The 12844-nt window shown below is 39.5% G+C and overlaps 1 protein-coding gene across 5 annotated transcripts in view; it reads right to left on the bottom strand.

Annotated features, from left to right (window-relative positions):
- The window catches only part of ift81 (intraflagellar transport 81 homolog), a 73848-nt gene that overhangs the window by 34388 nt on the left and 26616 nt on the right, over window positions 1-12844 (bottom strand). For all 5 annotated transcript variants that reach the window (XM_072247773.1, XM_072247772.1, XM_072247769.1 and 2 more), the window contains 3 exons: window positions 10111-10274; window positions 6643-6738; window positions 2552-2698 (listed from right to left, as the gene is read on the bottom strand). In XM_072247773.1, the coding sequence (XP_072103874.1) occupies window positions 2552-2698; window positions 6643-6738; window positions 10111-10274 (407 nt within the window). The remainder of the gene's footprint in view (window positions 1-2551; window positions 2699-6642; window positions 6739-10110; window positions 10275-12844) is intronic.

Raw genomic sequence — 12844 nt, 5'->3', positions numbered from 1 at the left:
TTCCTTGCCAGGAAATTTGTAAGTGACTCAGCAGGAAAAATAATAACTAATAAAAATATCATCATGTTTGCTTTTGCAATCAGGTTGCCTATGGCCTGGAATCCCAATATCCTTAGAGCACTAATAATATAGACACATGTATTTATCATTACTACTTTGAATTTGCATTATTATTATAGTATTTGTTCAGTTAGCTGAGGCAAAATTATTTGATAAGCTTAATTAGAAGTATTTTGAAAACAAAAGTCCAGTTAAATTCGAAGAAATAGTTCTCAATTGCTAATTATTTGAACACATCTCAGTAAACTTGACAATAATAAACCAAGACTGTACCAATACTTTTCTTTTGCAGCCACACTAGAGAATACAAGACCAGGGAGGTCAACCTTCAAATGAAATCGGGTATCCATAACTAGTTTAATCTGCAGAGTTTTCATTGCTATCTCAAAAGAAGCATTATAACACTAGAGAGGCTACAGAGGAGATTTATAAAGATAATACGAAGCCTGAATAATTTTGGTTATGAAGATAGATTAACCATGCTGGGGTTGGTTGTTTTGTACAGGAGACAATAATGTGATTGAGATATTCATGATTATATAGGCCTAGGTAGAGTGGATATTAAGGGCCCAGCTCCTTTAGCAGAGAGTTTAATAACCAAGGGACACATACTTAAGGCACATAGAAGTATTAAAGGGTACCTACCACCCTACCAGCCTCTGGGTCCAACATATAATTCTCCGTAACTTCTGCTACCTCCAACGGGATCCCACCACCAAGCACATCTTTTCCTCCGCCCCTGCTTTCCACAGGGATCGCTCCCTACGCGACTCCCTTGTCCATTCGTCCCCCACCATCCCTTCCCACCGATCTCCCTCCCGGCACTTTTCCTTGCAAGCGGAACAAGTGCTACACATGCCCTTACACTTCCTCCCTCACCATCATTCAGGGCCCCAGACAGTCCTTCCAGGTGAGGCGACACTTCACCTATGAGTTGGCTGCGAAGATATACTGTGTCCGGTGCTCCTGGTGCGGCCTTCTATATATTGGCGAGACCCGACACAGGCTGGGAGACCGTTTCGCTGAACACCTACGCTCTGCCTGCCAGAGAAAGCAAGATCTCCCAGTGGCCATACATTTTAATTCCACGTCCCATTCCCATTCTGACATGTCTATCCACGGCCTCCTGTACTGTCAAGATGAAGCCACACTCAGGTTGGAGGAACAACACCTTATATTCCGTCTGGGTAGCCTCCAACCTGAGGGCATGAATATTCACTTCTCTAACTTGTTAATGCCCCTCCTCCCCTTTACACCCCACCCCTTATTTATTTATTTTATACATTTTTTTTAATTCCCCCCCCCCTTTTTTCTCTCTCTTTTCTCCCTCTATAACTCCTTGCCTGCTCTCTACCCTCTGGGCTCCCCTCCCCCCTTCTCTTTCTCCCCAGGCTTCCCGTCCCATGATCCTTTCCCTTCTCCAGCTCTTAGATCCACCCCTCCCTCCCGTCTTCTATCATTTCGGATCTCCCCCTCCCTCTCCCATTTTCAAATCTCTTACTATCTCTTCTTTCAGTTAGTCCTGATGAAGGGTCCTGGCCCAAAATGTCGACTGTACCTCTAGATGCTGCCTGACCTGCTGCGTTCATCAGCATTTTTTGTGTGTGTTGCTTGAATTTCCAGCATCTGCAGATTTCCTGGTGTCTGAGTATTAAAGGGTACTTTTTTTTCCAACTAGGTGTTAGCTGGGCTCTGGCAAATGGGACTAGCTCAGTCAGACAACCATATAACCCTATCATCACTTGTGATTGTATCTGCTGGGTTTTACTGCAGCAATTCGCCATGATTTCTTTAGAGACATCTTGAAAATTCATAAATTCTACCACCTAGAAAACAAAAATATACATTATTGCCTCCAAGTTGCATATTATGCTGAAATACATCAATACCCTTTCATGGCAATTGGATAATCCTGGAAAAATATTCCTGCTGGAACTGTGGGAATATGTTGATGATCTGTACAGCTCAAGAGAAAGACCAGCAGCAACTTTTAGAGGCAAGTAGGGATGAAAAACAAATGCTGATTTTCTTCCATATTCACAAGAACAAATAACTGAAACCTTCAATATTTAAAATAAATAAATTAACAATCTTTTACTTTGCAGGGTCTTCCACCTGAAATATTAAATCTGTTTCTCTCTCCACAGATATAGCCTGATGTGTTGCTCATTTATGGCATTTTGTTCTCATTATAAAAAGAGCTCAAATTTTCTCAGAGGTCATAAAGCTCCAAGAAGGCACCAGACCATTTTATCAATTAAAGGGAAAACCCACAGGACAAGGCAGCAAAGCAATTCAGTTTATCACAGTTAACTCCTTGTTGAATAGTACTCTTACAATACCAATGGAACTTTAGAGGTTGGCTTGTGTGACACACACATCACGAATCAATAAATGTGTATCAAATTAGAATGTACAACACCTAACAAATACCTTGTTCTTTCTTCAACTGCTGAGATGGTATTGATATAACCTGCTTTAGTTATCTTACCTCATCACCTTTCAGAACTTCCGTGCCATCAAAATCACGAGCCTGACTCGTTTTCTGTGCCAGCTCTTTCTCCATGCTCAGAAGTTCTTCTCTGCATTCTTGTAGCTCTTCAGCCTTTGCCTCTTTTTTGCGGGAAATGATAGATGCCTGGATGAAATTTAAATTTTACTTTAGAAATTGGTTATTTCTAAAGTCTCATTACAGTTGAAACCAGTCCAAACGTACACATCTTTGGAACTCATGTTGAAGTTGTCACATGCTGGACCCACAGTCTGTGGGAAAGCACATACCACACTCCGAACTTTGCTCGAAATCTCGAACAACGGGCTCTTTCTTGGAAGTAGTGGCCCTTCTTCCTTGAAGCCATTCATTTGCACAGAGCAGTTCATGCAACGAGGAAGCTTCCCACGACATCCTCTGCCATTTTTCCTCCTGTCTGCTCCACAGCTCCCGCCAAAAGGACCACGAACCCCACCAGTGTCCGTCACAATCTCTCTCCACCCAGCTTTCTCCAGAACCTTCCCCCAATTCCACCATCCTGATTAGCACTAAGTTGAACATCATAGCCCCTTACCTTTAACCGGAAATCCAAACATGCTATAAGAAGAACGCACCGCTTTTTCAGAACTGCTAGAATGAAATACCTACAGCATAGCAGCAAAAACCTTAACCAGGGCTTGGCACATACATTATTTCAAAAGGAGATGGTGGAAATCAGAAACAAGCAAAAATATTAATCCTATTGTGCAATCGCATATTTTCATCAATCCCTCAGCAGAAGCTGAAGTACTGTATTGAACTTCTAGACAAAAATCTAAAACTTCAAAATGATGTGCTATTTCTGCAACACCATTGCCTATTATATTGTTCAACTTAACTACATGTGTTGAAAGAATCTAGTAGCTTGGGTATTCAAAAGCAAGCAGAGTCACATGATGACAGGAGTATCAACAACAAGTGTTTTCTGGATTGGGGACATACCAGAGAAAAGCTGTATTTTACTGGTATGTCTCCAATCCAGAAAAGACTTGCCTGTGGAATTAGAAGAGACTTGCCCAGTGCGTTTTCAGTCCAAAATCAAGAATGATTTTGACATTGTAAAAAAAGAGTGAATTGTAGCAAAAAAAAATGGGAGACAAAGTTAAAGTGATTGGTAAAAAACAAAATGGAGGAGGGGGCTTGAAGAAACCCTTTCCTTATGCAAGCTATGATCAAGAAAGAGCTGGTTAGGTGGATTAATTGGAAGGGAAACTACAACTTGAAAAGAAAAAAAATATCCAGACAGGGCTATAGGAAGAGCAGAGGCAACATGATTAGCTGGTTGGATCTAACATGGAGTCAGTACAGGCATTTTGGTTCTAATATTGACACAACAACCTGCAGATGCTTGGGATCCAGAGCAAAAAATCATAAACTGCCAGAGGAACTACTGGAAATATTACACTTGGTTCTTTCATTCAAATCATTGATTCAAATAATTTACAGCTGCCCTCAGCAACAACCCTTGCAGTCACCCACTACTTATACCCCCAACCCCCAAAAAATTCACTTATTCCTATTCTTTTCTCTTTGTTCATTACCAAGTCTGAATCGACAACATGCGCTCTAATTTTGCTTACCCTTTCAACATTAGTGAATGAGCCTCCTGAATTTGAGTCAGTTTCATCAGACACAGTTCTCAACCCAAGTACTGGAAGCACCTCCCCATTGAATTCTATGAGAAGGAGTCTGACAGTGGAACATATTTGTCTCAAGAGCAGCAATCAGCCGTGTAAAAATTCAGGTCATACACCTTCACTCAGGAGTAATGAATGCCTCTATAGTTACGAAGGTCACTGCCTGCAGTTTCACTTTTCAAGCCAATACTTTTCATCACCAAAGAGGATACTCCCAACCAAGGATAAAAGTTGTTGTAAAGGCTAAAATAGATAAAGGTCATATATTGGAGAGGCTGGCAGTAGAAGATTAATTACTAAGTTTAGATTTGAAGGTTCCAAGCAAACAAGGACTGAAATTTGTAGTTACTGACCATAAAATTCCAAATTTCTTCAGGTGGTGTCAGAAAATTGAAAAATTTCAAAATATACCTTTGTGTAAAACAAAAACTTGCAAGAGTAAATACAGCAACTTCAAGCTATTCTAACTCTGATGGTGGGGGACCTGGGGCAAAATTAATAGTCACGTACATTTCCTGAATTGGTTAATTTGCTCAGGTCTAATCTCCTTGTCTGTGCCAGTTCCGCATAGCTCTAAATTCCCCAATCTTTCCAACATATACCAGCCCAAGAAGCTCCTAATCTTAAATTTAATTTTAAGATTAAGTTCAATTCTCAGATTAATCGTGCACCCCTCATTTGAGTCTCTCCCACTACTGGAAGCATCTCAAAATCTATCCTCTCATACCTTCCTGACGCTGAGAACATCTGCACAAGCGCCTTTACAAAAAAAACAGCATCCATCAACTCCTCCGCCAGCCAGGTCATGCTCTCTTCTCGCTGCTACAGGAGGTGGTACAGGAGCCTCAGGACCCACGCCACCAGGTTCAAGAACAGTTACTACCTACAACCATCAGCCTCTTGAACCAGAGGGGATAACTTCATTTGCCCCATCATTGAACTACTCCTATGACCTATGGACTCACTTTCAAGGACTCTACAACTTAACTTTGTCAATATTTATGGTTTATTTAATTATTATTATATTTTTTTTCTCATTTTGTATTAGCACAGTTTGCTGTCTTTTGCATCTTAGTTGTTGTCCATTCTATCGGAGGCAGTCTTTCATTGACTCTATTGTGTTACTTCTATTTACTGCGAATGCCTGCAAGAAAATGAAACTCAGGGTTGTATATGGTGACATACATGTACTTTGATAATAAATTTACTTTGAACTATTGAACTCCTAGTTATAGCATGTGTTTCAGTAAGATCATCCCTCATCCTTTAACTCCAAAAGAAAATCTAATTTCTTTAGTCACCATAATAAGACCACCCTCTCATTTGAGGAATTAGCTTAATGAATCTCTTTAGGACTGCCTCCAACACTGGTACATCCTTTGATAAATAAAGGCAAGACAGCAGTTCAATAAAGATTTTTTTTTTCAATGGAGGTAATAAAGAATTTTTTTACTACAAGTGGTATTTGGGAATGCAAACTGGCTAGAGGACATATTACCACTATTATTCAAAGTTTAAAGTTCAAAGTGAATTTATTATCAGAGTATATATTTGTCATCATATACAAACCTGAGATTTACTTTCTTGTGGGCTTACACAGTCAATCGAAGAAACACAACAGAGTCAATGAAAGACTGCACTCAGCAGATGCTGGAACACACACATCAAAGTTGCTGGTGAACGCAGCAGGCCAGGCAGCATCTCTAGGAAGAGGTACAGACGACGCACTCAACAGGACGGACAAACAGTGTGCAAACGAGAACAAACTATACAAGTGTAAAAGAGAGAGAAAAAAATAAATAAGCAACAAATATCAACGACATGAGACGAAGAGTCCTTGAAAGTGAGTCCATTGGTGTGGGAACAGTTCAATAATGGGGCAGGTGAAGCTGAGTGAATTTATCCCCTTTGCTTCAAGAGCCTGACGGTTAAGGGGTTATAACTTCCCCTGAATCTGATGGTGTGAGTCCTGAGGCTTACAGTCATATGTACAAAACAAGTAGAGCAGGGGGCTACAGCCTTGTGGTGTATCTATGCTGATAGAGATTGTGGAAGAGATGTTATTGCCAATCTAAACTGACTGTGTAAGGACTGACTACTCTTTATACAGGCAGCTTCTGCCACCGGATTATACACGTCCATTGGGTATTTAATTGCATGCAATGGTAGTTTTTAATGGGCTCCCATATGCCATTGATAAAAGTATTATCATACCTGCCAAAGACTAGGTTCTTTGCTGAATAGAGTTCCAGTTGGCAACCAATGGCACTTTATCACATTAATTGGCTGTAACTGCCAAGCCAAAGATTTGCACTCCATTAAATATTTATTAGTCAATATTGACACCTACAACATTTTTTGAAGGGAATCTATTGACAGCACACTTCCTTTTCTAATGGTTTACATTTTCCTTACCTGTTGGCGGAAAAGAAAAAGTTTGTCATCCATTGGATCGTTTCTCATCATTCTCTTTTCAATTAGTTGGTTAATTTGTGTATTAACTTCCTGGATCTAAAAGAAAAATCAATCATATCAAAATAGTGAACTGCTTCTAGAAATACAGAGTTTTAAAAAGTACCAAGAAATTGAGAGAAAGTTCTAATTATAGGACACAAACACAACGACTAGAAAATATACCTAGAGGCATAGATACTTATACAAGTACAGAGCAGAAAGAGTTAGATGGACACAGGCGTAAAATGAGAAGATAGGGTGGGGGGGTACTCTCATTTCAATTCTGTCTTTTGTCCTTGTACAAGTTTTGCACTTGCTTTTGCTATTTTTTTCAAATTTTAGAATTCCTAATATTTTGTTTTCAAAAGGAAAGATTTTAATTAAAATACAAATATTAGATAAAAAGTTTGGAAAAAAAATAGTATTGTTATTTAACAAAATGTGTGACTGGATAAGGATCAGATATTTTTCTCTTCTTTAGCAATGGGTATTGAAGACAAGGAGCTGCAGTTGTCACCTCAGTAGGTACCAACCCAGAGAATTACATTTTCCCTGGCTGGCTTAAGTTAGCAATCTGTGACTCCTGAGTACTGCCCAAATGGACAAGGAATTCAGAACTATCCTGAAAAATGCTTGCTGCCATTCCAACAACACTTTAACCGCTGGATTCTCATTGAGTAAGGCAGCAGACACCAACTTTGTGCAATTTCACACCTATTATGCTGAGAAATGTAGGTGCCAAAACAGCAGCATCTTCATCAACCCCAGTAATTTCAACGGAGAAGAATGGCTCCCAAGCAATTGATATGTTTAAGTAATTTACATTTTTAAACCAGATTAACTGAAATATGTTTAATTGGTAAGTGTATTCATTATTTAAATTTGCTTAAATACAAGTTTAATTTTAATACTAATCTTGGGCAAAGACTTAACTCAGCTGTTGAAGAACCTTTAAGGTGAGGCTCTGCAGTTTTTGGCAGAAATTTCAGTGCAGTGTATAACTCCACTGATTAGTAGTTGGCTTCTGGGAACTAGTTGTCGGCCCTTGCCTGTACATAAGGTACATTAGAGATAGGTCTTTGGTGCTGTGCCATCTTAAGAGGTAAGCCTAATACCATTCATTGGAAAGAACTATTCAATTTCTGGTAAATTAACCCGTTTTCCCTTAGGTCTGGGTTAATGAGCAGGCGCGAAAGGATAGTATATCCTTTAAGTGAAATACAAGTCCCCAAAAAATAGACTAGTTGATGATAACAATGCTGCAAGCTCACAAGTGCTGCAGGTATAGTTTTCACGTTAAGGAAGGTTGAACAGAACTATCTCACAGGTTACATGTTGTGTTTCACAGAGTCAGAATGACACTGTTGTGTTAATTTAATCAGTAAGCCATTAGGGAAAGTTGCAAAACATTCCATTAGTTTGGAAAGTACTCATAATTTACACATATTGCACAAAAGAGTACCTTGATGGCTAAAACTGTAATACTATTAAACACAATCATCAAATGTAGCAAAAAAATACGAACATTTCATGAAATTGTGATGACAGAAATTGTCATTTCATATAACCATATAACAATTACAGCACGGAAACAGGCCATCTCGGCTCTTCTAGTCCATGCCGAACTCACTCTCACCTAGTCCCACCGACATGCACTCAGCCCATAACCCTCCATTCCTTTCCTGTCCATATATCTATCCAATTTAACTTTAAACATAGAAAACATAGAAAATAGGTGCAGGAGTAGGCCATTTGGCCCTTTGAGCCTGCACCGCCATTTATTATGATCATGGCTGATCATCCAACTCAGAACCCTGCACCAGCCTTCCCTCCATACCCTCTGATCCCCCTAGCCACAAGGGCCATATCTAACTCCCTCTTAAATATAGCCAATGAACTGGCCTCAACTGTTTCCTGTGGCAGAGAATTCCACAGATTCACCACTCTCTGTGTGAAGAAGTTTTTCCTAATCTCAGTCCTAAAAGGCTTCGCCTTTATCCTCAAACCGTGACCCCTCGTTCTGGACTTCCCCAACATCGGGAACAATCTTCCTGCATCTAGCCTGTCCAATCCCTTTAGGATTTTATACGTTTCAATCAGATCCCCCCTCAATCTTCTAAATTCCAACGAGTACAAGCCTAGTTCATCCAGTCTTTCTTCATATGAAAGTCCTGCCATCCCAGGAATCAATCTGGTGAACCTTCTTTGTACTCCCTCTATGGCAAGGATGTCTTTCTCCTATGATTTCAGGTCTCCCCCTCCCACTTCCAAATCTCTTACTATCTCTTTTTTCCGTTAGGATAGATTTCCCCTTTATTTTGTTGTATTTCTTTATAATTTACAGGAAATAACAGGCAGGATAGACAAAAGAGAGTCAGTGGATGTTATGTATTCGGATTTTCAGAGGCCTTTGACAAGTCGCCACACAAGAGGCTGCTTAACAAGAGCCCATGGTATTATCCTAGCAGATAGAAGATTGGCAAGAGGCAAAGGGTGGGAATAAAGTGGACCTTTACTCATTGGTAGCCGGTGACTAGTGATTTTCCACAGAGGTTGGGACTCTTCTTTTCATATTATATGTTAATGATTTGGATAACGGAATTGATGGCTTTGTATCTAGGTTTGCAAATGATACAAACATAGGTGGAAGGGCAGATAGTGTTGAGGAGGCAAGAGATCTGCAGCAGGAATTAGACAGGTTGGGCAAATGGGCAAAGAAATGGTATAGGGCATTGCTCAGACTAAATTTGGAGTATTGTGAGCAATTTAGGGCCCTTATCTAAGAAAAGATGTGTTTGCACTGGAAAAGGGTCAAGAGGAGGTTAACGAGAATGATAACCAGAATGAAAGGGTTAACATATGAGGAGTGTTTGATGGCTCTGGGTCTCTACTTATTGGAGTTAGAAGAATGAAGTGGGGGGGATCTCATTGAAACCTATCGAACATAGAAAGGCCTAGATAGAGTGGATGCAGAGAGGATGTTTCCTATAGTGGGGGAGTCTAGGACCAGAGGAACAGCCTCAGAATAGAGGGACATACATTTAGAACAAAGATGAGGTAAAATTTCTTTAACCAGAGGGTGGTGAATCTGTGGAAATCATTGTTGATATGTTTTTGATTAATCAGGGCATCAAAGGATATGACGGGGGGGAGAGAAGGCAAGAAGGCAGAAGAATGGAGTTGAAAGGGATAATAAATCAACCATGATGGAATGGTGGAGCAGATTCAATGGGCCAAATGGTGCAATTCTGTTCCTGTGTCTTTTGGTCATAATTCAACACACTAAGAATGTGATAAATTAGGTCCATTTGAGGCATGTGGGCACCACAGTTGTCAATCCATATCAAAAAAAATTATAAAGAATGTACACAGGTACATTCACTATAATCAACATCCAAAGCGATATAAAGCACTGTCATGTCACTGCACCTTAGCTTCAAGATCATTGAGATCAGATTGTCCCATAGCAGGTTCCATGGCCACCTTTTGTAAGAAATGAACAGTTTTCTTTTTGCTCTCTAATTCCTTAGGAAGTTTGTCAGAAACCATGTAGGTATTAAATTTGATCTCTTCATCCAGCCTCTTCATCAAACCTGAAATGAACAAGCAGTTATTATCAGGCAGAGACAATAAAGTATTTTAATCTCAAAACAAAACCAGGCACATTAATTGACAGTTACTGATGATTTCTTTTGAATAGATTCTATTTTTGGTTTTTTTAAAATTCCCTATCACATTACTCAGCATGTTAACTTTTGAATCTTTATTGTAGATAATATTTATTATAGATTCTACAATATGCTGGTCTATTTTTCAGGGTCTTGGATATTTTTCAAATCTACAATTGTCAGCACTCGCATTCACAAATGTTTAAAACCATCACCACTTCCATCGAAAGGCTTAAATAAACCTCACAGTCCGGTTATTAGGCAGATCACCTCAAATACTGAATAATATTTTCATTTCATCATGGAACAACTATGCCTTCTGCAGGCTGAACATGAGATTTCATTTACAGAGAACTTTGTATCCAGTGTAAATCCTTATACAAGAAGTTTATACTCTCTCAAGATAACTCAACACCACCTTCTTAAAAACAACTAAAAGCAAGATATTACAAGCACTACTCATTTCCTATAAATGAATAAAAATGGGAACTATTAACCTTTATTTGTAAAGGGCATGAAAAACTGTGAAGCAATGAAATATTGTAAGACAACGAGTGATTGCAAAATATAACATTCTATGCAGATTTGTTGTCAATTTTTTTTCCATCCATGACATTAGATTTTGCTTCCTGAATACTTTTGGGTACAGCTTATGGATTTTGGGCTGCTGAATATCACCATGAAATTTCCCTATCACGCAGCATTTTTGAAATCGCCTATATTTGTCATTTCAATTTATAATTCAAGTTACTTAAAACAGGGGTCCCCAACCTTTATCGCACAGTGGACCGGTTTAATAGGGACAATATTCTTGCGGACCGGCCGACGGTTGGGGGGGGGGGGGTGGAGTGTTCAAGCTCAACAGTGCGTGACAGGGAATGAGGAAAGGTGCAGCTGACTCATATCGTTTCATATCACCAAATCACACCATTTCCTCACGGCCCAGTAGCACATGCTTTGCGGCCCAGTGGTTGAGGACCACTGAATTAAAATGTTGCTCAAAATGTAATCTGAAAAGTTTTCTACCTTGTCCAGGCATAACTGGGCATGCTTAGGCAGGGGAGATGCTGCATGGCACGTTTTGGAAAGGCTATAAATTTCTGTGAAGGATTTTGATATTTGAGATATATAATTCAAAAAATAACTGATGTCAAATTTAAGGAAGGCATTTTTGTGGTCCACAAACAGGTCACCAATGACAGGTAATTTCAAGAACTTCTACTGGAACCGGAGAAAATTGCATGGAAGGCATTCAAGGATGTTGTTCAAAATTTTCTTGGCAACTACAGAGCACCAAACTATCTGTAGCTGGTTGATGATACTTGTATGCTTCAAACATACAAAACCATGAAGTGTAACATGTCGCTAAAGATTCATTTTCTGTATTCCCATTTAGACTTCTTCCCTGCAAATCTTGGCACTGTCATGGTGACGAGCATGGTGAAAGGTTTCACCAGGACATTGCGGTCATGGAGGAACGGTATCAGGGCAACTGGAATTCATCAATGCTGGCTGATTATTGTTGGTCACTTAAGCAAGAAGCCTCAGACACTGAGTACAAATGAATATAATCAACAAAACATTTTTAGCTTAGTTGAACTATTGCAAAGCATCAGCACCATTATGCAATTAGACACATTATATTCATTAAAAGTTATTTCTTTTTTCTCCAAATTCTTACGTGATACAAGTAGTCTGAAATTATATTTGCGTTCAGCTTCAAACGATCTATCATGAACAAAAAAAAATTCTGAGGATACAACACTTCCAAAAAAATTTGTTGTCTGGTGTAATCACTCTACTATCACCCAAGAGCAGATCTAAGCAACACCCAGGTTTCAGCCAGCAGTAACATAAATAACAGGAAATTACCATCTGATAAGAATATATCTAATCATTCCCCTTTTACCCTTCAACAGTGAGACCATGACTTAATTCCTGATTGTTGCACACCTTCACTTAAAGCTAAGAAGATTAAAATTAAGCCGCTCAAGGTATAGGAAGCGGGAAGATTAGCAAATGAAGGAAAACTGAATAGGCCAGCTGGTTGGCATCTGTAATACAATGTTCTAGTCCTTGATTTTGACATAACAGTCTAAATTTATCTACACCCCTGCAACGAATATTCTCAATACTAGTACTCCACAAGGTTGCGACCTCAGACCCTACCCTACTGCCTGTGCACTCATGACTGTGTGGCCAGATTCTGCTCTAGTTTCTTCTACAAGTTTGCAGATGATACCAGCGTAATGGGCCCGATCTCAAATAACGATCAGTTGGAGGAAAGAAATAGAGAGCGTAGTAACATGTTGTCATGGCAACAGGCTTTCCCTCAATGTCAGCAAAGCTAAGAGGAGTGATGCACATACTCCTGTCCATATAAATAGTGTCAAGGTTGAAAGGATTGAGAATTTTCAATTACTTGGTGTAAGCATCACCAGCATCTTGCTCTGGTCCAACCATGTGGTCACCACAGCCAAAAAAGCTCACCAATG

Source organism: Mobula birostris, chromosome 31 (assembly GCF_030028105.1).
Source record: "Mobula birostris isolate sMobBir1 chromosome 31, sMobBir1.hap1, whole genome shotgun sequence".
Taxonomy (NCBI): domain Eukaryota; kingdom Metazoa; phylum Chordata; class Chondrichthyes; order Myliobatiformes; family Myliobatidae; genus Mobula; species Mobula birostris.
The sequence above is the reverse complement of the archived record's forward strand: the minus strand, read 5'-3'. Positions and strand labels throughout refer to the sequence as shown.